The sequence below is a fragment of the Pinus tabuliformis genome, chromosome 4_2 (genome assembly GCF_031772625.1).
Source record: "Pinus tabuliformis cultivar Carrire ecotype Pingquan chromosome 4_2, CPIR1, whole genome shotgun sequence".
Taxonomy (NCBI): Eukaryota; Viridiplantae; Streptophyta; class Pinopsida; order Pinales; family Pinaceae; genus Pinus; species Pinus tabuliformis.
In genome coordinates this window covers 518,342,048-518,369,631 of record NC_142304.1, presented here as the reverse complement: position 1 = coordinate 518,369,631, position 27,584 = coordinate 518,342,048, and the positions used below count along the sequence as shown (strand labels likewise).

At 43.0% G+C, this 27,584-nt stretch overlaps 2 protein-coding genes across 2 annotated transcripts in view; both read right to left on the bottom strand.

The window, feature by feature from the left end:
• DWF5 (Ergosterol biosynthesis ERG4/ERG24 family) overlaps nt 1-27,584 on the bottom strand; it is a 212,123-nt gene that overhangs the window by 38,620 nt on the left and 145,919 nt on the right. The window lies entirely within an intron of this gene.
• On the bottom strand, nt 21,833-26,326 carry LOC149170265 (uncharacterized). Its single transcript, XM_089428073.1, has 4 exons — nt 26,018-26,326; nt 25,710-25,893; nt 22,100-22,155; nt 21,833-21,940 (listed from the first exon to the last, which is right to left on the bottom strand). Exons 1-4 carry the CDS (start codon nt 26,324-26,326, stop codon nt 21,833-21,835), a joined length of 657 nt encoding a protein of 218 aa, XP_089284199.1.

Below are 27,584 nucleotides of genomic sequence, written 5' to 3'. Positions count from 1 at the left end.
CCTTGCCACTACTCCCTGCCTTGGTCATCCTCTTGATCTCTTCCTGGCGAAGAGCTGCCCACATCTCCTCCCAACTGAGAAGAGTAGCCCTGCCCAAAATACTTTGGACAAACGTCTCCCACTCCTCGGAGACTACATTTAGGGCAGTCCTGACCATAAACTCTGGATTCGGTGTGGAACCCGCGGAAGTAAGCTGGTCACAAATCTCCTGCAACCTGAGAAGGAACAAATCTATCTGCTCTCCCTTCTGCATCTAATATGACCGCAATTGATTCTCCAATAGCATCTTCTTTTGCACGGAAGAGCCCTAGTATAAGGTGGTCAACACTTCCCACATCTCCCTTGCTGTATTATTCTCTGCAATATGTGATATGACATGATCTTTGACCCCGTCTAGGATCAAGCATTTTGCCTTCGCCCCAGCCTCCTCATACTTCTCATTAGCATTCGAGTCAACTTGGACAGCTACGGTTTACAAGGCGAAGCCCTTGATGCGATGTTTGTCTAGGATTGTCAGGATCCTGGCCTTCCAGATGACAAAGTTGCAAGCCCCGTCCAACCTGTCCTAATCCCTTAATCCGTTTATTGCCATTTCAGCTCCTCTTCTAGACTCCCTCTAAGCCTCGACTTCCCTCCTCGAAATCTCCTTGATTTCCCTCCTGGAAATCCTCTAGCCAACTATCGAACTACTCCTCTCCAATCCTCCTTTGTCGCTGCAACACGGATCTGGATTCCTTGGCTAGAAATTCGTCGAGGTAGTGATTCCCTCTACCTTGGTTCTGTCTCCTTAGACATTGTTTTGCTTCGACAGAAACAGCGTCCCACCAGCTCCTCAAATCACAATCTGCCCACAGCTCCCCAAGCCCCAGCAACTGAAGAAACTGAGCCCTTCAGGCTCTGCGCAATCCCGACAAAGGCTGAATCTACTCCTCCTGGCCACAACGTCAATCCTTCCTGGCTGAGAAAGATGACCGGGCACTGCGTAGGTCTGATTTGCCCCTCTTTGCCTCTGCATTGGCCCTCCTCCTGGCTCGAAATGATGGCGCAGGCTCTACATCACTTCTTCTCCTACTGCTTCTGCTCTGGAACAACGATGTCTCTCGGAAAAGTTGCTATTGCTGCAAATTTCAAATTTTTACTGGTGCCTTCAGTCCTCCTGTGATCTGCAATGCTCTGATACCATGTTGAAATTTCTAAGTCTTACACATTAGAAATCCCTATTGCATTACTTGGTTTATTATCTCCTACTTGTTCTTTCCATTAACAAGTTATTTATAGATATATATACTGAAATAAACACAAATGCAACCTTAACACATATACAGATCAGCAACTGGAATAACTGAGACAATCACACAAGGGACGTCATTATTTTTGGATAATCGTCCCCGGAGAAACCTAATGCGGGAAAACCGGTGCAACAAATATGAGGATTTTATTATTATGCAATTTTCTGAATACAACTAGGGTGCCAGAAATGGCTCACCCTTCAGAGAATTTCCTTGACAGAAGTACCTCTTCGTGGAGACAGATATTCCAACTGATAAGCAACCAGATGATTGATCCCACAGCAACTTCGACAATTACTTATTGTTGCTTAATGATGTTATGGGATAATGATGTTGATCCTTGAAGACGATTGTTGTTCCGGTTGATGTTGATCCTCTCAAGAAGTACGACGAGGCTCAAGCTAAAGCGAAGTGCATGATCTTGGACGGGGTCAAGGATCATGTGATCCCACATATTGTTGAGGACACAACAAGAGAAATGTGGGAAGCCTTGACCACACTGTGTGAGGGAACTTCCGTTCAGCGGAAGATGTTGCTTGAGATTCAACTCAGACAGTTTCAGATGCAGAAGGGAGAAGAAATCGATCCCTTCCTTCTCAGTTTGCAAGGGATCCGTGACCAGCCAACTTCCATAGGGGCTATACTAAATCCTGACTTTAAGGTCAGGATTGCCCTTAATGCAGTCACTAAAGACTAGGAAACCTTTGTCCAAAGCATCTTGGGCAAGGCTTCTCTTCCCAGTTGGGAGGAGATATGGGCAACTCTTCGACAGGAACAGATCAAATGGTTGACAAAGGCGGGAAGCAATAGCGAAGGGATCAGAGTCAAGGAGGAGGAAGAGGAGGATGCAGCTCTCGCATCAGCGAGATATCAAGGGCAGCAAAAGAAGAAGAAAAAGGACATATCCAAAGTTAAATGCTTCAGAAGTGGAGAAATGGGTCATTTCACCACACAGTGCCCTCAGAAGAAGGGTAAGGATGAGAAGTCTGAGTCAAAGGCTGCTCCAACGAAAGCTGAAAAAGAGGACGATGATGAGGATTGCGCCATGAGTGCTCATGCACCTCTAGAGAAGAGGTGGGGCGATATTGAGCTATAGTCAGCAGGACTACATGAGGGCAAGATCCTTGAGGTGCCCAAATTCTTGGATCACATACGGCTACAAGAGCCCTTAATTACAGTAGCAGAATGAAGAGTCAGTTGATGCGAGGGATGATGGAGCAACAGTGGCAGAACTAGAGTGCAAAAGTCTGAAGCAACGCAGTGAAGTGTTGCAAAAGTGCAAGAGGCACAAAGAAGGCAGTAGCATCAAAGGGTCAGCATAGATTAGCAACAGAGGTAGCTTCAGCATCACGAAGCATCCAAACTGACCAACATGTCAGCTTTTGGGTGGCTTTTCAATTGCTTACTTCTCAGCAACTAAGTTGCAGTGCAACAGTTAGCAGTAGAAGTGCTATGGGCAGCATGATGCAGCATATTGAGAGGGAGGTACAATACAAATGTAGCAGTGATAGTGGCAGTGTCATGGGCAGCGGTACAGATTGCAACAGCGCAGTGGATGATGGGCAACAGGTCGAGCATCAGCAGTGCAGAGGACCGATGTCGTGGATCAGTGTGATACTTCTGCTAGGAAGTATTGCTAGAGCACATTCCTCGCTAAGAGGGAGTGTTGATATTTGGGTAGCATTGGATGTGCTTTAGCTCTGAAATTTTGTGGAGGGGCTAGAACACATGAGATCTCCAAGGCCCAAAAATCGTTTGGTGAAATTCCACCCGGATTGTATTTTATTAAAACAATTTATATTTTTAATGGGGTTCCTAAGTCTAAACTTATGAAAATTAAAATATTAATGGGTATTAATGAAAATATGGGTGGGAAGCTTCTAAGAGACGAGGATCATGTCTAATTTAATCTTCACTGTTGATTAGAGACTTAATCTCGACTATTGATTTCTCAACAGGAAAAGTATAAATGGAGGCTTGGGGTCAGTTGGAGAACCACACAAAGAGATTGAGGAAATCGATTTTCTGAGGTGAGAAGTTCTCAGGAGGGAAATCGATTAGGGAGATCTTGCAGCTGAGGGGCAGTGATAGTTCGGGAATACAAACATAGAGGCGGAGAGAAGCTTGTGGAGGCAGTGCAGTAGCCAGGAGAGTTGACGTTGGGCCAGTCTGAGCCCACGTAGCCTTGACGCAAAGCCAGAAGGGCCAGCACAGAGGGAGAGCGCTGCCTTCCACGCAGAGTGTCAGAACTGCTGAAAACCGCCAGAACAACTGGGGAAAGCTGACGCAGTGGGCAAAAGAGCTGACACAGAGCCTCATAGAGCTCCACGCAGTTACTGCGAAGGGTCAGCGTAGTTATAGCCAGGGCCAGCCAGTTTTGTTGCCGACCAGCCGGAATCTGCTGGGTGAAGTGAGGTAAAACTCACTCAGAATTTCCGCCATTGTATTTCTCTATCACTGGTTTGCAGGGAGGGCAACCAGCATTTGTATTCAAAACTTCTACTTAATAATAGAAAACCCTCAGAGTTGTTGCACCGGTTTTCCTGCATTAGGCTTTTCCAAGGACGTTTAGTCCAAAAATAAGTGTGTCCTTTGCATGATTGTCTCATTTATTTTTTACTACATGATCTGTATATTGGTCTAGGTTGCATTGTATTTGCATTTAATATTTTCTAAATATTTCTTAAAATCACTTGTTAAATGAAGAACACAAGTAGGTAATGCAAATCCGTTTACTGCAGCAGGATTTCTTACTTGTTCGATTCATAAATTTTCATAATTTCTTGTTAAAACCTTATATATAGTACTATGATTAGATTGTTGTTTTGAATCTAAGGCCTTGTATATCAAAATGAAATCTATGGTTTATGACAAAACCCTAGCAAGAGGTTGAAGTCTAGTATATATTTTGTTGATTATGAACTTAACTAGGTTTAGGTGTCTAGTGTCTAAAGTCAAAATGCTTCCATATGATTCTGTTATAGTTAACTTCATGCCTTTGTATGTTCGTACTTGCTATTAAAAGTTTTGCAGGTACACAATATTCAAGATGTTGAAGATGATTGAAAGTAAAGATGACTTGATAATGATGAGAATGATGAAGCAAGCTATAAGAATGATTATGATCAAGATAATATAAGAAAGATGAACCCTTGAAAGAATGAAGTTTCTCTGATGTTATCTCCCCAAGTTGAGAGGGAGTTTGTATAGAAGAAAAGTGCATCTCCCCAGTTGAGAGGGAATGCATATTATGACAATGAATACCTTGAAGAAAGCATAAAACTGAAAAATAAAAAGACTTGAAAAGTTTTGACAGTGTCTTGGTGTTGTTGAAGAAATGAAAGAAAAAAAGCTTCTGAATATTTGAATATGAATAACTAAGTGAATAACTAAGTGGCATCAAGATGATTGAAAACCCTAAAGGTTTGTGTTTATTTGTATATGTATATTTGAAAGTTTAATGTTGATTAGGGTTTGTGTTTGAACAGGTAAATCTCTCCATAAAGAAGGATGAATACTTGGGAAGCATGCTTGGACAAATGGATATATCTAGTTTACTAGGGAGAGATGAAGCATCTAATGGCGGATGCTTGGGAGGACATCTGTGTTTGAAAATGTAACTAGGTTCAGTCTTCATTAATGTATTAATGTACTTGTCAAAAGAATAAAGAAAAGAATTTTTATTATTGTAACAATGACTTATTAAAGCATGGGTTTCATGCTTGCGTCACCATTATATTAGTCAAAGTCCCCATTGTGGATTCCTAGGATATTGAGTTTATAAAGTCGTTGTACATTCAAAGAGACCCTTCTTGGGCTTTTGAATCATGTAAAAAGGTCTAGTATTGAGTCAAATATAGTTTATGTATCCTCCACACCAAGTCGGCCTCAGTACACCAATTCGACCTCCCTTGAAGCCTATAAATAGAAGCAAGTTGAATTCATTTAGAGCATCTCATCTCAAGCTAGTTTGATATCTCTAAAGAAGCTAGACAAATGTGAAGTGGATCTAAGGAAGAAAAGGAAGTGCGAGTTGGGTGGAGTCTAAGGAGAAGAAGAAAATCGAACTTTTGGTGCCTCTCTCTCTCTGTTTCATGCCCTAGTTTGGGAGATCGAAGTCTTCCAAGTTTCGTTGTTGCGTGATGCCGAAAGTTGTTGCCTGATGCTAAAAGCTGCTACATAGTCAAAGTTGCTGGGAAAGAGGTTGAAGTTCTAGGAGGCTTACTTGGTGTGGAGGGAAGGTTTTGCCTTTGTTTAGGGTGAAGAGTCTCAAAAGAATACTATTGAAAGGAAGAGAATTTTGACTGGATTTTCCCCTCAAGGGACGTTTTGCCCTGGCATAGTGCCTATATCTTGTGTCTCTTCTTTTGTGATCTTCATACACACTTAATATGGTAATTGCTTGCTGAGAGATAAGATAATAAAGAAGTAAACGAAGCCAACATGACTCACAAGTAATTATCAAGAAAGAGGAATCAAACCCTAATCTAGTTGTATTGATTTCTCAACATGGTATCATAGCTAAGGTCAGGAAGGGTTGAAGATCACTTTGTTGGCATTGATTCTCCCTCTTTGATGAATTACATAAGAATGGGTATCAACACTGTTGGACACTAGATCAAGAGGGTCATCCACTACTTATTCAACAAGATCAAAAGTCAAGGGTTCTTAGTTGCTCTTACAGGTTCTCTTAGTGATGACAATGCACAGATAATTGATAGCGAAGCAACAAGACACGTGACAGGAGAAAGTAAACAACTTCATACACAATCAAAGGAGTTATCTTCGCATGCAATGGAATTGGGTGACAAAAAAAGCTATGTTGTTAGAGGCCTAGGATCAACATCGTTGAAGATGGAAAATGAATCGAAGTTGCACCTCAACAACATTCTATATGTTCCAGGTTTGAAAAAGAATTTGCTTTCTATTTCTTGTTTATAAGATAAGGGAGAAAGAGTTGCTTTTGTTGATGGAAAAGTATTGGTTTGGGGAAAAGACTCTAGCATTGATAAAGCTAAGGTTATTAGAGTTCGTGAAGGAATCCTTTATAGGGTTATTACACCACCTCCTCAAGCTTTGGTTCACATGGAAATCAATCCCATTGAGCTATGGCATAGGATATATAGTCATCTACATTATAAGGTCATCCCTACTCTTAGTCAATTGGTTCATGGCATCCCCAATATGAAGTTACATCATGAAGGTGTGTGCAAGGGATGCTCTTTGGGGAAACACACAAGAAAGCCATTTCCTAATAGTGAAACTAGGTCTAAAGAAATACTAGACCTCATTCACTCTAATGTGTGTGAGCCCATGTCTGACAAATCACTTGGAGGTCATCTCTACTATGTAACATTCATTTATGACTATTCTAGAAAGAGATGGCTCTACCTTCTCCAAACAAAAGATGAAGTGTTTGAAATGATCAAAGAATTTAGGTCCAAAGTGGAAACCCTAACCGAAAGAAAGATAAAAGCTCTAAGGTTCGACAATGGTGGGGAATACATTACTAAGGAATTGATTGCATATTGTAAGGAAGCACGAATTAAGACGGAGCTCATTGTTCCCTATTATCCCGAGCAAAATGGAATGGACGAAAAGAAGAATAGGTCAATTGAAGAAGGCATTCGAACAATACTCCTTGATCAAGACCTACCAAAATTCTTATGGGGACAAGCAGCAATGACAACCATGTACATTCAGAATAGAAGTCCTCATAGAAGTCTTAATACTAAAACACCCGAAGAAGTATTCACGGGAAAGACGCCGAGTGTGGATCACCTCTGAATATTTGGAAGTCCAGCATATATTCATGTTCCAAAAGCCAAGCAAAAGAAATTGGATTCTACAAGTATCAAGGGAATATTCGTTGGATATAGTCTCTCTTCAAAAGCATATAGAATCTACATTAAGGAAGGGAGACATATCGAAGTAAGCAGGGATGTCATATTCGATGAAAATCAAGCCTACAAGAAATCAAAGGATATTCCTATTGACTCTGATGACGAAGAAGTTCCAATATTTGAAGAAGAAGAAGATCACCATGAAAACCCTACTACAAATCAAGAAGATGAAAAAGGACCAAGTGAGCCTATTCAATCTGTGGTTATCCCAACCACTAGGAAAAGGCCAAATTGGTTAAAAGCAACATTAGAAGATGTTGAAGGACATGAAGCTGTGAAAGGAACCTTCAGGGAAAGTAAGAGACCAAAAAGATACTCTGGTTATGCTACATATATGACAAAGTTGATTGAAGCCGAACCATCTACATTCAAGGAAGTTGCTCATCAAGAAGTTTGGAAGAAAGCAATGCAAGAAGAATATCAATCCATTATGAAGAATGGGGTTTGGGAAATCGTTCCTAGACCTAATGACAAATCGGTTGTCACCTCCAAATGGATCTACAAGATCAAACATGTTGTCGATGGAAGTATAGATAAATACAAAGCTAGATTCATTGCAAGGGGTTTCTCTCAAAAGGAAGGCATTGATTATGAAGAAACCTTTGCACCCACAACAAGGTACACTACCATTAGATCTCTAGTTTCATTGGTTGCTACAATGGGTTGGAATATCCATCAAATGGATGTGAAGACCGCATTTCTGAATGGGACCATTGATGAACAAGTGTATATCGATCAACCCGAAGGCTTTGAAGTTAATAGCACGGACTCTCATGATTGCAGACTTAAGAAAGCCCTATATGATTTGAAGCAAGCACCTAGGGCATGGTATGCAAGGATGGATGCATATCTACTTAGAAGTGGGTTCGTAAAGAGTCATGTTGATCTGAATCTCTATATCAAGGTCGTGAAAAATGAGCCCGTCATTATTCTACTATATGTGGATGATCTATTCAGTACAGGTGTGGAACGAAGAATTCAAGAATGCAAAAAGATGTTGGCAGCAGAATTTGAAATGAAGGATCTAGGTCTGATGCACTATTACCTAGGTCTACAAGTATGGCAGAAACCTGGGGAGATATACTTGGGGCAAGGAAAGTACATTATCAAGTTGTTGCAGAAATTCAAGATGATGGACTCCAAGCCAATGACTACTCCTATGATCACCAATCTCAAGAAGTTGAGGGGCTCTGACTCTAGTCTCGTGGATCCTACCTCCTATCATCAGTTGGTGGGCTCCCTAATGTATCTAGTAAATACTAGGCCAGATATATGTTTTGCAGTAAACATTCTTAGTCAGTTTCAGTTGGAGCCTCGTCATGATCACTGGATAGTTGCCAAACACATATTGATGTATCTTCGTGGCACTATACATCACTGCCTAAAATACGATAGTAAGGAAGTTAAGCTGATCGGTTATACAGATTCTGATTGGGGTGGGAGTGAGACCGATGGAAGGAGCACTACTGGAGGATGTTTTAGTCTAGGAGTTGTTATGATTTCATGTATTACTAGGAAGCAAGATCTCGTTGTTTTAAGTAGTGTTGAGGCAGAATATGTGGTTGCATGTGAAGTAGGAAAGAAGGTTGTTTGGTTAAGGAAGCTTCTGACAGATTTGTTCGAAAAGTCTCTGGGTCATACTCTGATTAATTGTGACAATCAAAGTTGTCTCAAGATCTATGGAGATCCCGTGTTTCATGCTAGAACAAAGCATATCAACAATAACTTTATTAGGAACTTGGTGCAGGATGGGATAGTGAAGTTGGAGTATGTCTCGACAAATGAACAGGTAGCAGACATACTAACAAAGGCTCTTCCTAACAAGAAGTTTGAGTATTTGAGAAGCATGCTTGGTTTAGTAAATATTGTTGATTGTATTGATGATAAGAGATTGGAAGAGATTTGTTGAGTCTTTGTGAGTGAATCATTGTCTGGGAGGACATCGGGTCGACATTTTGTGTTGATGTCTAGGTCCCAAAGTATGGAGGGTGGTGTGGGTCGTAGAGCTCTGACCATGGATACGCACCTAGGTCCCTGGGTTGATTGTTAGCAAGTAAGCTTGATGGTTGTACCTAGAGAGGATGAAAGCTTCAGTCCACCTTATTCCCACTTGGATAGATTACCCTCATTAGGAATCTAGTCCATGGCATTGTTGTGCCTAAACTGTTGAGAGACCAATGGATGGATTGCCCTGGTCAGGAATCTAGTCCATGGCATTGCGATGCCTAAACTCTCCATTGTTCATATAGTTTGAGATCTTCCATTATATTTGTATATTATAAATACCTCCCTAGTTAAGAGGGAGCATTGGAAAATATAACTAGGTTTGGTCTTCATTAATATATTAATGTACATGTCAAAAGAATAAAGAAAAGAATTTTTATTATTGTAACAATGACTTATTAAAGCATGGGTTTCATGCTTAGGTCATCATTATATTAGTCAACGTCCCTATTGTAGACTCCTAAGATTAATATTGAGTTTATAGAGTCATTGTACATTCAAAGAGACCCTTCTTGGGCTTTTGAATCATGTAAAAAGGTCTAGTATTGAGTCAAATATACTTATGTGTCCTCCACACCAAGTCGGCTTAGAAGAGATCAAGTCGGCCTAAGGACACCAATCTGACCTCCCTTGAAGCCTATAAATAGAAGCAAGTCATTTTCATTTGGAGCATCTCATCTCAAGCTAATTCGATATCTCTAAAGAAGCTAGAGAAGGGTGAATCGGGTTTAAGGAAGAAAAAAAAGTGCGAGTTGGGTGGAATCTAAGGAGACAAAGAAAATCGAACTTTTGGAGCCTCTCCCTCTCTGTTTCATCCCCTAGTTTCCCCTAGTTTGAGAGATCGAAGTCTTCCAAGTTTCATTGTTGCCTGATGCTGAAAGCTGCTACACAATGGAAGTTGTTGGGAAAGAGGTCGAAGTTCTAGGAGGCTGACTTGGTGTGGAGGGAAGGTTTGGTCTTTGTTTAGGGTGAAGAGTCTCAAAAGAATACCATTGAAAGGAAGAGAATTTTGACTGGGTTTTCCCCTAGAGGGGGGCTTTTCCCTGGCATAGTGCCTATATCTTGTGTCTCTTGTTTTGTGATCTTCATACACACTTAATATGCTAATTGCTTAATAAAGAAATAAACGAAGCCAATATAACTCACAAGTAATTATCAAGAAAGAGGAACCAGAACCTAATATACTTGTATTGATTTCTCAACAATCTGGTCGGCCTATGTGTTGATGTCTAGATCCTGAAGAGGGATGGTGGCGTTGGTCATGGAGCTTTGACCTTGGATACACACCTAGATCCCTAGGTTGATGGTTAGCAAGTCTGATGGTACCTAGACTGGCTGAAAGCTTGAGTCCATCTTAGTCCCATCAGGATAGATTACCTTGGTCAAGTATCTAGTCTGCAGCACTGAGTGTGCTAGAACTCTTCGTAGTTCATTTTGGAGATCTTCCATGTACCTTTATATATTTGTAATTATGAATACCTCCCTAGTTAAGAGGGAGTGTTGAAGAATGTAACTAGTGTCAGTCTTCATAATTGTATTTGAATCATAATGAAATATATTTGTCAGAGGAAAGAAAAAGAAATTTTATTATTAAATAAATTTACTTATTAACGCATGGGTTTCATGCTTGGGTCAATCATTTTTAGGTCAAAGTCTCCATTGAAGACTTCTAGGGTTTATGTCAAGTGTCCTTGTCCATGTCAGAATGTAAAAAATCCTTCTAGCAATTTATTTGTGAAGAAAAAAATTATTTTAATGTATTTTAGGTCTTCTAGGCCTCCTCCACCAAGTCGGCCTCAAGGAAGGACAAGTTGGCCTCAAACAGGGGAATCCAACCTCACAAGAGGCCTATATATTGGAGCAACTTGACCTCATTTGAAGCACCAACTCAACAAGTTCGATCTGCAAATTTTGGGCTAAGAAAAAGTGTGAATTTCAAGACGAGAAGAGGAAAAGTCTAGCAAAGAAGGAGGCGGCCAACATCTTGCTAAAGAACCCGTGATTTCTCTCTCATCTCACACGTGCGAAGTTCTAAATTATAGCTTGGGGGGGCGAAATTCTGCAATTGCTGGGGAGGCCGAAATTCTGAAGTTGCTAGTGAAGTTGGGACCGAAACTTTTGAGTTGTTATTGGGTTGTTGATGTTGGACGAGAGGTGACTATTGAAGTTTGTAGAATCATCTTGGAAAGCTGACTTGGTAGAGGAGGAAGGTCTGTCAGTATAAGGTGTTGGTCTATCTCATTTTGAATCCACTGAAGGAAGAGTTCTTTGACTGGGTTTTCCCCTATATAGGGGTTTTAGCCCTGGCTGAGTGCCTACATCTGGTGTCCATGATCTTCATGTTTTTGTTTTGATAATTGCTTGATGAGAAGAAGATAAAGGAAGAACACAAAGAAGTTAATAAGAACATAATAACATCACAAGTAATTATAAATATAAGAAAATCTTTCTGCCTTTCCGATTTTCTAATAGGCATTCCCCTACATAGGGGTCTTAGCCTTAGCTAAGTGCCTATATCTGGTGTCATTGATCTTCATGTTTTTTATTTGATGATTGCTTGATGAGAAGAAGATAAAAGAACATAAAGTAGTTTAATAAGAATACAAGAATATCACAAGTAATTGTCAACATAAGAAAATCTTTCTGTCTTTTTAAATTTCTAACAACTACAAACGTACCATAGATACATACCTATCATGAGTGAGTCATACTAGGACTCCTCCTATTGCTGAAAATCCGAGAAGAATGTGGGACTTAGGTTGTGGTGACAGTGGGCCTTTGTCCCAAGTGTTGTTGTGCCCTCTAGCTTTTGCCTCCTTACAAGGCCTGCTAGTTTGTTCAGCAACAAGACCTGGAGTCAACTTTGCCCCGTTCTACGGTCAAATGATGAGCCCCGAATTGGGTAACTTATTGGGCTCATTTTGCCTAATTGTCCTTGATCAATCCACCATTTTTCATAAATTATGCATGTTTTTTGAGTATGTTTATGTTATTTGAACGAATAAGGGTGGTCACTTTACCAAGGAGGCTAATACGTGGTTATTTCAGGTTTTTTGGACAAATTTTGGAGCAAAGCCAAGCAATTATGAGCCAGGTGACAGCCAAGCATGAGGAAGCAAGGGTGAGGATTCGTAGGGAGGTTGTCTCTTGCATTAAATGGCCCTTCCTCGAAATCTTCACCCTCAACTCGGAGCTCAGCAGGCCACCAAAACGAATCCTAAAGGCAGCCGAGCAGCTTTGTGAAGAGTGCCTGTTTACTGGCAGTTTGAACAGCAGAGTCCCTTGAGTTAAGGAGGGCTGCTAGGACCCTCGTAGTGTATAATTAGGAAGGCCTCAACCTTCGTAGTTTACTTTTGGAACTGTTGGGTTTTGCACTATAGTGCTATCATTATCTCAGCTCGTTTTTGTAGCTATTGTTGTATAACTTTCTTGTGACATGATTATTTTTGAGAAATGAAGAGCAGTTTTACTTGGCATCAGTTCTAAGTTTTCTTTAGGAGCTTGTAGCTCTTGGGGTTGGGCCCAACCCAAGTGCCAAGGCTTCCTTTATGTATTGTTATTTGTTCTTTATGTCTTTGCAAAATAATTTCTGTTAAGTAGATTAAAATCTCGCTGATTACCTAGGTCATTGTTGATGATTAGAAAGGCTTTTTATGTTCAGCTTGAGTTGATAGGTTATTAACAGGGAAGAGCTTCAGAAAAAGGCCATCAAGCACCTCTGATTTCACCTCTCCCTCAGTGGGATCAGGAGTTGGGATCAAGGTGATCTTGCTGCCCCCAAAAACACTGTCTTTGCTTTGCCATGCAATCATTAGTGTTCAGTTTTTATTTGCAGAAGTTGGTTACCTGTTCAGATTCTTGATTGCTTCATTGCATAGTTAGTATACATGGTTTCATTGCAAATAAACTTCTGTTCATTCTCTTTACTATTAGCTAGATCAGATTAGGTTAACGTAACTAGGTCTCTGATTTTCCAAGTCTTCGTTGGTTCAGTTGAAGAAACAACTTGCAGAGCACCCGTACCACTTCTCTATCTGCCCATACTCCATCAATCCCATCTGCTCCATCCCCTAACGTGGATTCTTGCCTCACGTTTGCCATTTGCTCACATAACCCTAATTTTTGTGCAACATTGCTTCACTCCTCCTTGAACAAATCCAGCCATCTTCATCTCTCCTCAGCTCCATCCACCAAGTCCTGGACCTCCTCACACCCTTATCCTACCTCCATACTCACTTCTCCACCTTTCTCCCTCCATCCACCCTCCAAAATCCCATTTCTGAACATCCTGTAGAAAATACAGAACATCCTGTAGAACCCCTGCAGACTTCCTGTAGAAGCTCACGAACACGGTTTCTTGATAGCCAAACTTTGTGAAATTTACTGAAAGGGTGCTAGGGACCCTTAGGCCCTCTTTGAACCTTCCCAACCTTCTGCAAGCATTTCCTCTCGCCAATCCACCTCTGCACAGTCAAAACAGTCAAAGCACATGCATGATAATTCTGACAACCTATTCAAAAATACAAAAAGATGTTTCTTTTCAGATGTTACTGTAGAAGTAGCTTAGACACATGCATTTTACCTTCCTAGAAGTCAATGGCATTTCTTTCAGTAGCTTGCATCCTCTTTCTTGCATCAGTAGGGCTAGCTGGTAAAATTAGGGTTTGCTAGGGTTTGCGTTTCCTTTCAGCTTTCCAGTTTCTTTCTGCAAGTAGATCAGCCTTCTTTGAGTTAGCTTTCGTCCATCAGTTAAAAAGCTTCTTCTCAGAGCTCATAAAAGTTGGCTTAAGCTCCTAGCGGACTTGTGCCAGCTGACCAAGTGACAGCTACGGCAAGAGCTAGTACTTGTGCATACAGCACCATCGCTTCCAAGTTTGTTAAGAACTACCGGGTTGATAAGAGTAAAGAAGGGAGTCCCAGGAGTTGCAGCATTATTGCTGCAATACTGGAGCCCACCATTCTTTTTGGCGCCGTTGCCGAGGAAGCGTCAGAGTATTTGTGATTGCTGCTTTTCTTCTATTTTTTCTACTCCAACCTTCTGCTAAGTAGTTTATTTCAGTTCCATTCTGCAATTTCATTTCTGCAAAAGTAAATTAGACATTTCCTGCTTTCATAGATTAGCCTTTCAATTCCGCAATTTCAATTCTGCAAGCGTAGAATAGAATTTCAATTCTGCAAGCGTAGAATAGCATTTCAATTCTACAAGTGTAGTCTAGCATTTCATTCCTGCAATTTGATTTCAGCAAAATAGATTAGTCCTTTCCTGCTTTCATTTCAATTCCGCATTTTCATTTCCGCAAGATAGATTTTAGTTAGTTGCAATTCCATCTGTTTCAGTTTTGCAGGTACAAGCAGAAAAAAAGCAAAAGCAACCAAAAATCTTTTCATGCCTCGTAGGAACAGAGATAATACCGGAAAATTCCTACCCAACACCCCCACTACTTCACTGAGTCACCCTTCTCTCTTCTTTGGTGGCAGTGACCCAGAAGAACCTATAGGTGAACCTCCAGAGATATACAAAGATCCTATAACAGAAGAAGAGCAAGAAAACATTCCTTTTGAGACCATGGCTGGAAACAGAAATGGTAGAGAAGATGATGAGAGAATAGAAGGTACCTTCCCCATCCGAGAGACCAACGGGGACATGAAAATGAAAAACATAAATCCCTCAGCCTTGCCTCATTTCCATGGATTGACCACTGAAGACCCTGATACCTTCCTGTTTGAGTTTGTTGTCCTTTGTCGAACTTATGACTATGCAAAAGACGAGCAAAAGTTGAAACTCTTTCCCTCTACCCTCAAGGATGCAGCATTGTGCTGGTTCATGGGGTTACCTGGAAACGGTATCACCACTTGGGCTCAGATGCAGCAAGCCTTTAACAACAAACATCGGGACTACTGTAGGTCAAAGGAAACAAAGGGAGAAATCTTTCGGATGACCATGGGAAATGATGAGTCTTTAAAAGACTACGAGGAAAGGTTCCAACTTAGCTATAAACGGGCCAGGTGCACACTTGACCCTGAATCTCTAAAGTTGGTTCTACTCCGAGGAGTCCCTGAAGACCTTCTAGAAACCCTTCACATGCTAGCTAAAGGAGACATCTACCAACTACCTTATGAGGACATAAAGACTGTGTTTACAAACCACTCTAGGGCAGCCCGGAAAAGAGGTAGGGGGAATCCACTTTCAACTAGTACCACCTTCTCCAAGCATGAGTTTGCTAATCAGATGGAAGACCTCAAAAGTGAGATGAGACAGACCATTGCCATGCAACTTGATACTTTCTGAATCCAACAAAAGAAAGAGGAAGCCGAGAGGGCTTTGGCCATTTTTTGTCCTAGATGTACGAGGAAACACCCTAAGAACGAGTGTCCATTGCACTCATTAGAGGTATGTTTCGTTTGTGAGGAAAACCACCCCATAAACCAATGCCCAACCTTGCCCGGATTTAAAGCCATGTACCAAGGGACTGAGGCAACCACTGAACCTCTCTACTTCCTCAACCGAAGGAGGCCGCATGGGCCCAGACCTTACCAGCACGGGATGCAAGGGACATCCCAAGCTTATTATAGCCCCACCCAATCTGCTCACATACCTTCTTGTGGTCCCTCTGCTCATCCTTCCTGGTCCGCACCTCCTCCGTGGTCTTATCCATCTCAATACCATACTCAACCCACTGCTCATTTATTTCACTCACATGTCCAGCCGCAACCTCAGTGGAATGCACCTCAACCAGGGTGGAGGCCCCAATACAACTCTCCTCCCGCCATTCTGCCTCCACCACCGGCTCAGCCACAACCATTACCCCCTGCTCCTCCAAGACAACCCCAGATGTCTGCTCAACCGAACCCAAACCCCAACAATCGACAGGCCCAGCAGGTATACACTGGGGAGACAACATGCCCTACCTATGTTGTGGAGATCCAGGAGATCAACCTGCGATCTGGGAAGAACCTTCCAGATCGCCAACCTCCTCCCCCAAAGGACGAGGAAGAGAAACAGGAAAGTGAACCCAAAGCCATTCCACCCTTTCTTGAGCGACTAATAGTAACCACGCAACCAAACCCAAAGGAGACTGAACTTCTAGGAGAAATTAAACAGTTATGTGTAAAAATACCACTTCTCCAGGCCATAAAAGATGTACCAATATACAACAAATTGATTAAGGAGAAGTGTTTCAGGCACCCAGGCAGGCGAAAGAGAGATGCCTCGACTATCAATGTCATAGGACAACTGTCTGATCTTATGTTGGGGCAAGTAATCTGTCCAAAGTATTTGGACCCTGGGAGTCCTATAGTTGATGTCCACATCAATGGCACCATTATCCCCCATACCTTGATTGATCTAGGGGTTGCCATTAATGTGATGACCAAGGACACCATGCTTAAACTCAACCTTCGGAGTTCCTTAAGGAAGACCTCGACAGTCCTGCAATTAGCAGATCGCTCCACCGTGACTCCCGAAGGGATTGTGGAAGATGTCTTGGTCTGTGTTGACTCTTGGGAGTACCCTGCAGACTTCTTAGTCCTTCAGCCAAAGGCAAAGCTCACTGGATACCCCCTCATTTTGGGAAGGCCTTGGTTAGCCACTGCGGATGCTTACATTAGTTGTCGAGCTGGAAGCATGACCATCAAGAATGGGCCTATGTCCAAGCAGCTAGTCCTATACCTCCTGCCCAACCTCTGCTAGAACATGACTTACCACTCTGGTTGGAAGACGGAGATGAGGATGAGGTCTACTCTGCACCATTGTGCACAGTAGAAACCACCAGGGGAGGCCCTCAAACCGAGGATGAATTGATTGAGAATTTGATTCAAAATCCACCTCCCAGTGCACTGTCCTTAGAGGAATTGGTGGAAGATACCCAAGCCAACACTTTAGTGGACCTCCGTGTGACTGATCCGACCTCTCCTAGAGTTAAGAGTGTGGAGTTTGGCCCCCAAAGAACTTTAAAGATCAGCTCCTCCCTATCTCCCTCCCAGGAAAAGGAGTTGTGTAGCTTACTGAACAATCACCTGGATGCTTTCGCTTGGAGCTATAAGGAGATGAAAGGAGTCCACCCTTCAGTCTGTACCCATCACATTTACATTAAAGAAGATTGTAAACCAGTCAGGCAGCCTCAGAGGAGAATGAATCCAGCCCTTAAAGACATTGTCAAAGAAGAATTGCAAAAATTGTTGGATGCAGGATTCATCTACCCCATCTCCGATAGTGAGTGGGTCTCACCTCTAGTGCTTGTGCCCAAGAAGAACGGGAAGTGGAGAATCTGTGTAGATTACCGAGAACTTAACAAAGCCACCAAGAAAGACCATTTCCCTTTGCCTTTCATAGATCAAGTGTTGGATGGACTGGCAGGGAAGAAGTTCTTCTCTTTCCTAGATGGGTTCAGCGGGTATAATCAGATCCAAATCAGCCCGGAGGACCAAGATAAAACCACCTTCACTTGTCCATGGGGTACCTTTGCCTACCGAGTCCTTCCCTTTGGGCTATGCAACGCTCCTGCCACTTTCCAGAGAGCAGTATTGAGCATATTTTCTGAGTTGGTCCATGATTCGGTAGAAATCTATATGGATGACTTTACTCCTTATGGGTCCAACTTCCAAGAAGCATTGACTAACCTGGGAAAAGTTCTAACCAAGTGCATTGAGATGAACTTGTCCCTCAGTCCCGAAAAATGTGAATTCCTGATGACTGAAGGGACCGTGCTAGGTCATACCATTTCTCGGCAAGGATTACAGGTGGATCCTAACAAGATTGCTATCATCCAAAAGGTCCCACCTCCTCAAAAGGTGAGAGATGTTCGGAGTTTCCTAGGCTTAGCAGGATATTATCGAAGATTCATTAAAGATTTCAGTAAGCTAGCCTCGCCATTGTTTGGCCTCTTAGGGAAAGATGTTGAGTTTAAATGGACTAACAACTGTCAAGGGGCTCTGGATGAGTTGAAAGATAAGCTGGTGTCCGCCCCGATCTTGAGAGGTCCAAACTAGGCCCTACCTTTCCACGTCCACACTGATGCCTTGAACAAAGCCATAGGGGCAACCTTAGGACAAGTTGAGGAGAAACTACCATATGCCATCTACTTCGTCAGCAAAAACCTGTGCAAGGCAGAAATGAACTATACTGTATCTGAGAAAGAGTTCTTGGCCGTAGTCCATTCCCTAAACAAGTTCAGACACTACATCACTGGTTATCAAACATTTGTACACACTGATCATGTTGCGATTAGATATTTAATGAATAAGCCTGATGTCAATGCTCGTATCATTAGATGGTTACTTTTGTTGCAGCAATTTGATTTGACTATTGTCGACAAGCCAGGTAAGGAAAATGTTGTTGCTGACTTCTTGTCTAGATTGGATTTGCCTGCAGGTGAAGAAGGGACAGTGGATGACCAGATGCCAGATGAACACCTGTTTGCTATCTCAGTACTCTCTCCATGGTTTGTTGATATAGCAAATTACTTGGTCTCAACGCAGTTCCCTTCGCATCTATCCTCAAAGGAGAAGAGCAGAATTGTGAGGAAGAGTGCCCCGTTCACTTGGATCGGGGGCAACCTGTTCAAACTTGGCCCAGATCAGATCTTGAGGCATTGTGTTAGGGAGGAGGAAGTCTTTGACATCCTCCTAACCTGTCATGACGGACCTTGTGGAGGCCACTTTGCAGCAAAAAGGACTGCCTTCAAAATTCTACAGGCAAACTACTATTGGCCTACTCTGCACCAAGATGTCAAAAGATACATCAGCCAGTGTGACCGATGTCAGAGGATGGGGAAACCGACTCCAAGGGATGAAATGCCTCTCCAACCTTAAGTGACCTTCGAGCCATTTGAGAAGTGGGGCATGGATTTTGTGGGTCCTATCAAAACTCCTTCAAAGCAAAGGTCTTACATCATTGTGTGCACCGACTATCTGACAAAGTGGGCAGAAACAAAGGCAATCAAATCAGCAACAGAAGAAAAGGTAGCTGAGTTTTTAAGAGAAAATATCTTCTACAAGTTTGGCTACCCAAGAGAGTTAGTCACCGATCAAGGAAGCCAGTTCACCTCTAACCTGATTGAAGACTTGCTCGCTCATAAGATCAAGCACAGGACTTCCACCCCATATCATCCACAAGCAAATGGGCAGGTGGAAGTCACTAATAGAGCATTGGAAGGGATTTTGACTAAGGTGGTGAGCAGCAGCAGAAAGGATTGGGCAGATCGCCTGGTTGAGGCCACCTGGGCCTACAACACCACTTGGAAGACTACAACAGGTTTCACACCTTACGAGCTGGTCTACAGGAAGAAAGATTTGTTGTCCATAGAGTTTGAGTACAACACATTGAGGGTGGCAGCTCAGCTGCACCTAGATCTCAGCCATGCTCAACGTGAAAGATTACTGCAGCTGAATGGATTAGATGAACAGCGAATGCAGGCCCTCCTCCACTCAGAAGTAGTTCAACTTCAAAGGAAGATATGGCATGACCGGCACCTTAACGAAAAGCAATTCCAGACGGGAGATTGGGCGCTGCTGTATGACTCAAGATACAAGGATTTCAAAGGAAAGCTGAGGACAAGATGGTTAGGACCATATACAGTGGAGAAATGCAATGACAATGGTTCAGTCCTTATCAGGACCAGTGACGAAGAGGCCATCCCCATGCTCGTCAATGGGCATCGATTGAAAATCTACTAAAGACCCCTTTCGAGGCAAGAGTTCATTGAAACTTTGGAAAAATCATTGCTGGTAGTGGAGCAGGGCTCTGTCTCTATTCCACCCACACCGTGATCATCAAAAAAAAAGGAATAAAAATATCCCTGGGTGAAAACCTCTCTGACGCGCCCAGCGCAGACAGTGAGGGTGAAAACCTCATGGAGGCGCCCCAGCTGTCTCTCAGAAAATAAAGAAATGGAATAAAAAAGATCCTTGGGTGAAAACCTCTCTGAGGCGCCCAGGGCAGATAGTGGGGGTGAAAACCTCATGGAGGCACCCCTGCTATCTCTCAAAAAAAAAAAAGAGAAAAAAAGGAAAAGAAAAAAGAAACAGGGCTAATCTTTGTAAAATTATTGCAGGTTGCAGGGAATACATTCCAGATAAAGAAGGTCGCGCAAAACAAAGACAGGGGTCTGTACCAGGCTACAGGACATCCTTACAGACATAGCCACTCACTTTCCCAGGATTTGAACACATTCGGGTCGAGATTCCACCTCCTACAGGAAGTTCTGGGCTTTCTACAGGAAGTTTTGGGGCTTTCTACAGGAAGTTCTGCATTTCTACAGGAAACATCCTGTAGAGCCTTCGGGCAGGGAAAATTCGATTTTGGAAAGGGATTTGAAGCTTAAGGTCTGTTGATTAGGCCTGCAGCCACCCCTCTTCCATCCATCACCTGTTTCATCTCTTTCCACTGCCATTGCAACCATCTGGTTATGTGTCCCTGCAGTCATGCAAGAAATATTGTTTTCCTCAGATTGAATTTTTTTTCCAAGTGACAAATCAAGCACACAAAGGCTCGCACACTCTACCTGTCAAAGCTCCATCAGGACTGTTCATCAGCAAATAAAACCCTGCTCGTTTAAGCCTACATTCCAGGAGAAGCAGCTACAGGATATCCTACAGGAATCCTGTAGCACCTGATCCGTTTGGAGCACATACTCTGGAGTCAGTAGCCGCTAAAATCGACACAGGGGACATGTAAAAAAGCTCCGCTTGGACGTGAACACATCCTTGACAACTGAAATCAGACAGAACCTGTGCATGCAGCGTTTACAACCAGAGAATCGGGTCCCAAAGCCGTGCATACAACATCAACCAATGAAAGGAGGAGTTCCAGCACCTGTGCATGAGGCAGCAGCGAGCAAAGCCGTCGTTCCAAGTCCCGAAGCCTGCAGAACACGTCCACGGCCACACAGGTAAGTGTCTAACCTTATTCGTCAAATCGCATAGACTATATTCCGAAAACTACATGTCTGTGAATTGTTCGGATTGAACGAATTCGGTGGCTAGTCAACTGACCACCCATAGTCAGTCGAATGGCTTCGTGGGATCCGAACGAGCTCGGTTACGTTCGAATTCGCCAAAGAGACGTGCAGCCGACCCGTGGGAAGTGTCCAGTCAGGGAGAATCGGCGGGATTGGCAGTGGTGGCGGTGGTTAATGGAAGAGGAAAGGTAATGGTGATCAAAGACATGCAGAGGAATGATGGTTGTGACGTTGGCTAACGGATCGGCCTGGCCACCTCACCCCCTCGCCATGAATTGCGTCGTAATTCAAAAATGCTCGGCCGAAGAACTCACGTTAACCGCTATCATTTACACTTGCAACCGTTCTCAGCGAAGTACGCGTCCTCCTCCTCCGCAGTCTGTTAGCCCGAGCTTCTCGGCCTGTTTCAAAATTCTCCCGCGTCCCAGGCTCGTTCAGAAGCGCCATAACATCCTCCAGAAGCCGGCAAAGCGTTCTACAGGAAGGAGCTCTACAGGAAACACGACATAGCCTCCCGGAGCAGAGAAACCTAGACTTTCTGCGTTGAAATTGGAGTTTCGAAGAGAGGTAGGCTCGAAAACACCATTCCCATGCATGGTATATGTCGAAAACATGGTGAATTGAGCTGTCTTGAATTGGATGGTTAGAGACAAGTCTGCCTGTGAGTCAAAATAGTAGCTTACTTGTGGTTGCATGAAATTTCTTCGTTGGTTTTGCATCCAAGTTTTTCTCCACGGTTCCTGAAAAAATTCCTCTTGTAGAAAAGTAAATCACTGTCAGGGCTAACCTGTGTAAGAAAAATGTGAATTTTACATGGTTATATGTATGCTAGGGGGTAGAAATTGAGCTCTGCACTCTGTCTGGGGAAACCAAAGTCTTCCTTCTGTACACGGACAGTCGAGTTTTTTAAAACCAGGGAACTGGTGCAAGGTTAAAACATAAACACCTGAGGGATATTGTCTTCAAGTTCAAGGGAGGAAACCATAAACAGAATTTCCCTTTCTGATCAGAGCACAAACCAAAACAGAGCACTCTCACCATGCCAGGAGGGTTTATCAGAAAGGAACCCTCGGATTCCAGAAAATTGCGTGAAACTCCCGAGGTGGTGAACCTCTTCACCCGTGCCAATTGGATGACCTTTTGTGACAGAATTCAAGGTCATGACGATGAGGTAACAGAAGAGTTCTTAATGTCCCTGCAGCCTAAATCAAAGACACTGGCCACTGTGAATTTCAGAGGGTTGACCCTAAAGCTTACCCCACAACTCATTAGTCGGGTTACTGATCTGCCATTAGGGATACCCTGGAGCAAAGAGGAGAGGGCATTGGGCCAAAAAGCCAAGAAAGAATTCTTCCTACCAGAGGAACAGTTTTCAGAAGATAAGAATGGGGTCCGGAGAGCCAGCCTACATCCTTTTTGGAGCGAAGTCAGCTTTCAGATTATGAAATACATTACCTGTGAGGGGCGGTTCAGTATTGTTTACGGCTATCACTTCCGGTTGTTGAGCGAACTCAGACATGGGATAGATTTACCTCCAGAAAAAAAAGTTAAGCATCCCCTATTTCCTCCTACAATCATTAATTGAGTGTGACACAAAATTGAAGGAAAGGACACTGATCAGCTAGCCCATCATGGGCTTATCAAGCTTCTAGTGGAAGATGCCCTCCATACCTACACTGTCCCTCTCTCCTAGGAGATTTTCCGCAACATGTCCAAGGATGATGATATTCGAATTCTGGCCGAGGAACTCACTTCATCCAGCAGTGAAGAAAGGGAACACATTGAGGTAGAAGAGAAAGCCAGGGGTAAGGAAACACAAGACAAACCACCACAGAAAGAACAAGAAGAGAAACGAGGGAAAGGCCAAGCTGCTGAGCCCAAAACTGTGGGTGGAACAGGCACAAACACCAAGGGAGAAACGATTGCAGAGCAGGGCAGAGAGGGCTGAAAAAGTCCAAGCAAGTGAAGACACAACCAAGACAACCACACCAAAATTAAAAGGGAAGGCACCCCCAGCCAAGAAGACCAAAACAGCGAAAACAGTTTCTACAGGAAGCCAGAAAACAGTGTCTACAGGAAGCCTGAAAACGGTCGACACAGGACTTTCTACAGGAAGTCTGGAAAGAGGGCAACAAAAGGAAAAATTGCCTGAGATTTTGGCCAGGGAGGCAGCAGCTGTGCTGGCTACCTTGAGCACATCTCCAAAGCAAAAAGGGAAGCGAAAGAGGGAGCCTTCCATGTATTTTAAGGCAAGAAGGAGCATGCGGATAAAAACTGGCAAACCCCAGCCACCGTCAAAAGAGCCAATCACGATTTTACATACCCCAGCTACACAAAAGGAGAGGTCTCCCTCAAAGGAATCCATCACCTATGAACGGGGAAGCCCGAAGACATCCACCTGGAGGGAAAGAATGAAAATGTTGGACACAAAGGCCTCTCTACAGGATGCTGAGACTGTTCTACAAGAAACACTGGCTAGGCTAAAGGAGACCGAAGAAATGGAAGGGGAGGCAGCTAAATCACTACAAGAGGAAGAAAAGGTGGAGAACATTGTGGAACCTAGCCCCCAGCCCAGCTTGGGCTCCTACTATAACTTCTTAGAGGCCGGAAAGATCATTCCCCAAAAATTCACAGTGCCACTTTTCCTTGCACTAGAAGAAGAGAGAGTGAGGACCCACACTTGGATGAAGATCGCTAAGTCCAAGGGTGTGGCAGATATAGGTCCCCTGGAGGAACAACTCAAAGAGGCGAGAAAGGAATTGGCTATGGTACAGCATGTGGAGAGCAGCCAGCGGGCCAAGCTACAGGAAGAAAACGAGCTGCTTAAACAGCAGCTATAGCTACAGGGACAGAAGAAGGAAGACAGGCCTCACATCCTAGGAGAACAACAGCAACAGAAAGAGCCCACAACAGACAAAGAAACCCCTAATGAACAGCAGAGAAGAGATGGGTTGCAGGCTGAAATTGAGACACTAAATAGACAGCTACAGGAGAAGGAATTGCAAGCAGGCCAGGAGATACAGTCTCTGAAACAACAGGTACAAGAAAAGGAGGCCCAACTGGCCTACATGGCCAGCTGGGCGATGGAAGCTCTGTAGTGTAGGCAGCCTGCCAAATCATACGCCCTATACCTTAAGGATCAGTGGTTGCAGTTTCAGATCAACACCTTGGCCCAAAGGGGCATCACTCCATTTCAAAATTATAATCAATTTGTAGCTTTATGTGGCAGTAGTTCATAAGAGGACAGGGCCAAATTATCAGAGTTTTATTTGCACAACTTAGCCCTTCCAAACATGAATGCATGGAATCCCAACACTGTGATAGGAGATGTCCAACTTATGGCCATGGCCTCTTAATTGAATCATGAGGAAAAGAGAGCAGCAGAGGTCCGCAGTATTATGAGCAGAGAACTCAGTGAGCCACTAATGATCAAAGCAGAGTCGGATGACCCCTCAGCAGTGATAAGCGCCCACAAGCACTTGGCCAACAGCCCTCGAGATTTACCAGAATACATTGAGCAACAGGCTCAAGCTATTGCCCACTTTGAGGACATGGAGAGAGTGTTGGGGGAAAACTACTTGCATGCCTGCACAAGGCGGTGGAACACCTTGCCTCACAGCTTGAAGATAAGAGAATACCACTCTCCCACCAGAATGAGGGAGGCCTTGGCAAGGGTACCTCTCTACAAACAGTTGATGCAAAATCTGCAGGCCAATTGGATTGGCATGAAATTCAGTCCTCCTTTGCTTTTAGGATTGCTAGAAGGAGTGGAGGAGGAGGAGGAAGACAGACAGTGGGAGGAAGTGGAAAGGAAAGCAGGGTTCCACAACCAGGAAGAAGATATCACCGCGGAGGCCTGGGACGTGAGGGAGGCGGTCAAAGCTATAAAGGATGATGAGCTGGACTAGTTGCTCAGAGGATGAGCAACCCATTTAGCAAGGGGGTGATGATGAGCCCTGAATTGGGTACAATATTGCACGAAGCGGGAGCGAAGCGGAAGCGGAAGCGGGAGCGCGGAAGCGTCATTTTCCAAAAATCTAGGATGCGAAGCGTCCGCAGAAGCGTCTGCTATATATATATATATATATATATATATATATATATATATATATATTTTTTTGCATTTATACTCAAAACAAACATCCCAAATACCAAATTAATTGTAGAAGACATGAAAACATGCATATTTTTGCATAAATCAAGATAGATATGGCATCCATGATTCCATTGTAGTTACTAGTATGTACAACAATCATCTATATTCTAGCTATTACAAACACACATCAAATTTTTAAGCATATTATAAAACATAAAACATTTAAGCATATTATAAAACATAAAACATAGAGCATATTATGATTTATCTAGCAAGTGAGCAACTGTCAACATTTGTCATGTCCAAAATTCAAATAATAATGTTTACAAAATATGTCACTTGGTCACCGCCAAGCCAAAAAGGTTCAAAATTCAAATTCACAAGTCTACAAGTCTAATGAGTAATCTATGACAAAAAGTAGTAGATTGTGAATATATCTACTAATCTCTCCTCCTTCCACCACGAATAGAACGTGGTGGCGGGCCTCCACGTGGTGGCAATGAATAAGATGGTGCCTGTGTAAGTCGTGGCACTGAAACTGATGAAGAAGAACCCCCTGTTGTTGGTGTTGAACCATGGAACCTAGGAACCAAGGGACCAGATGGGGGTGGGGGTGGTGGCATATCAACACGGTCATCATCATCCTAGAATCGCTCAAAAAATTCATGCAAAAAAAAAAAAACACTAGTTAACAAAAAAATTAAAAACATGAATTAGAGGAATGCTTTATAAGGGAAAATTGGAAAATTCATACCACAATGGACATACCTGGATAAGAGCATCCTCTAATTGCTCTAGTCGCAACACTCCATCCTCCAAATTGGGCTCCTCTGGATTCTTGTCCCAAATCAACAAGTCTTTATTAGACTTTGCATCTTCACAGTAATGGGACAACAATCGCAAGTTGTAATGAACATAAACCAAGCTCTCTGCCCGGTCTAAATTCAACCTGTTCCTTTTAACACTGTGGATGAAAGAATAAGAGCTCCAACACCTCTCTGCAGAAGAAGTGTTTACCACCTGTGATAGCACCCGCAATGCCAAACTCTGTAGAAGTGGAGTACCCCCTCCATGCATGTTCCACCACTCAAGAGCAGAAAAAGTCTCTCGATCTTGAATTGCATGCATGCTCCCAAATGGACCAGTGTTGAGCGTATAGTTGCTCACCTGTCTCCGTACCAATGCAGCCTCCTCCTCATCAGGGATTAATTTACTCAATGCAGCCATATATTTTTCGTGAACCTCTCTATCTTGGTGTGGTTTTTTCCTGCTTCCCCCCCCAGGTGCTGGTGTTGAAAGCCATGATGGATGATAGTATAGTATTTAGGTGTCAAAACATATGCTAATGCATGCAATGGAATATTTAGCATTTCCCATCGGTTTTGCACCTCTACACGAATATAATTGTACAAGGTGGTATCTCTAGGCTCAACAATGTCTTTAATCTGCCCCAACATGCTATCCATTTGCTCATACACCTCCCCAATTACTGGTCGATCTGAATCTGCAAACTTGATCATGTAATAAATTGGTTTGGTGAATTGCAAAACATATTTAACCTGTGACCAAAAGTAATTGTCAAGAACAGTGTCCTTGACTGCATTAGCACCATCTGTGTCAATGTTAATTTCATCCCATGTTTCAGCACACACCAGATTAGTTAAAGCTTGTCTCACCCTCACTAGCCGCCTAAAGGTGAGGTAATAACTAGCAAATCTTGTCTTTGCAATTTTAAGCAATTGCAACTTGGAGTAAGTGCCATAGAAGTAGTTTACCCTTGTATGCCCTGTGATGAATTTAATGAGCTGCTTCCCTTTCCTGTAAACCTCTGCAATCCACCCACAATCTTTGTGTTTCACAATATCATGCATCAAAAGGTTCAATGTGTGAACCAGGCACCCAGACCAAAAGATGTGTGGATGAGTACGCTCAATAATTTTTCCTGCTGCCTTACAATTTGCTGCATTATCTGTGATCACTTGAACCACATTATTCGGACCAACATCTTTGATTGATTTCAATAGGAGATCTGCAATGTTTTGTGCAGTTGCACTGATGGAGGAGGAGTCATGACATGCAATAAATACTGCACCACTAGAAGAAACACCAAGAACATTTATCAAATGTTGGTTTCTAATATTTGTCCACCCATCTGATACAATGGATACCCCAGAATCCACCCACTCATGTGTAAAACGTGTCAAAGCTCTTTGAACCTTAGCTTTTTCTCTTTCTAATAACACTGTTCTAGCTTTCTCATAGTTGGGGGCCTTGTATCCTTTTGGGGCTTCATTGATGGCCTTTACCATGTCATGCCAATAGGGAGAGCGAAGCA

Bases quoted from the DNA above. Each gene is read 5' to 3' on its own strand.
- LOC149170265 (XM_089428073.1), bottom strand. From the start codon at position 26,326: ATGCATGGAGGGGGTACTCCACTTCTACAGAGTTTGGCATTGCGGGTG. The intron at 25,894-26,017 runs GTATGTCCATTG...GAGCGATTCTAG, and splicing joins TAGAGGATGCTCTTATCCAG to GATGATGATGACCGTGTTGA. The intron at 21,941-22,099 runs GTGTTTATGTTT...TTTCTTACACAG, and splicing joins TTGAAGACAATATCCCTCAG to GTTAGCCCTGACAGTGATTT.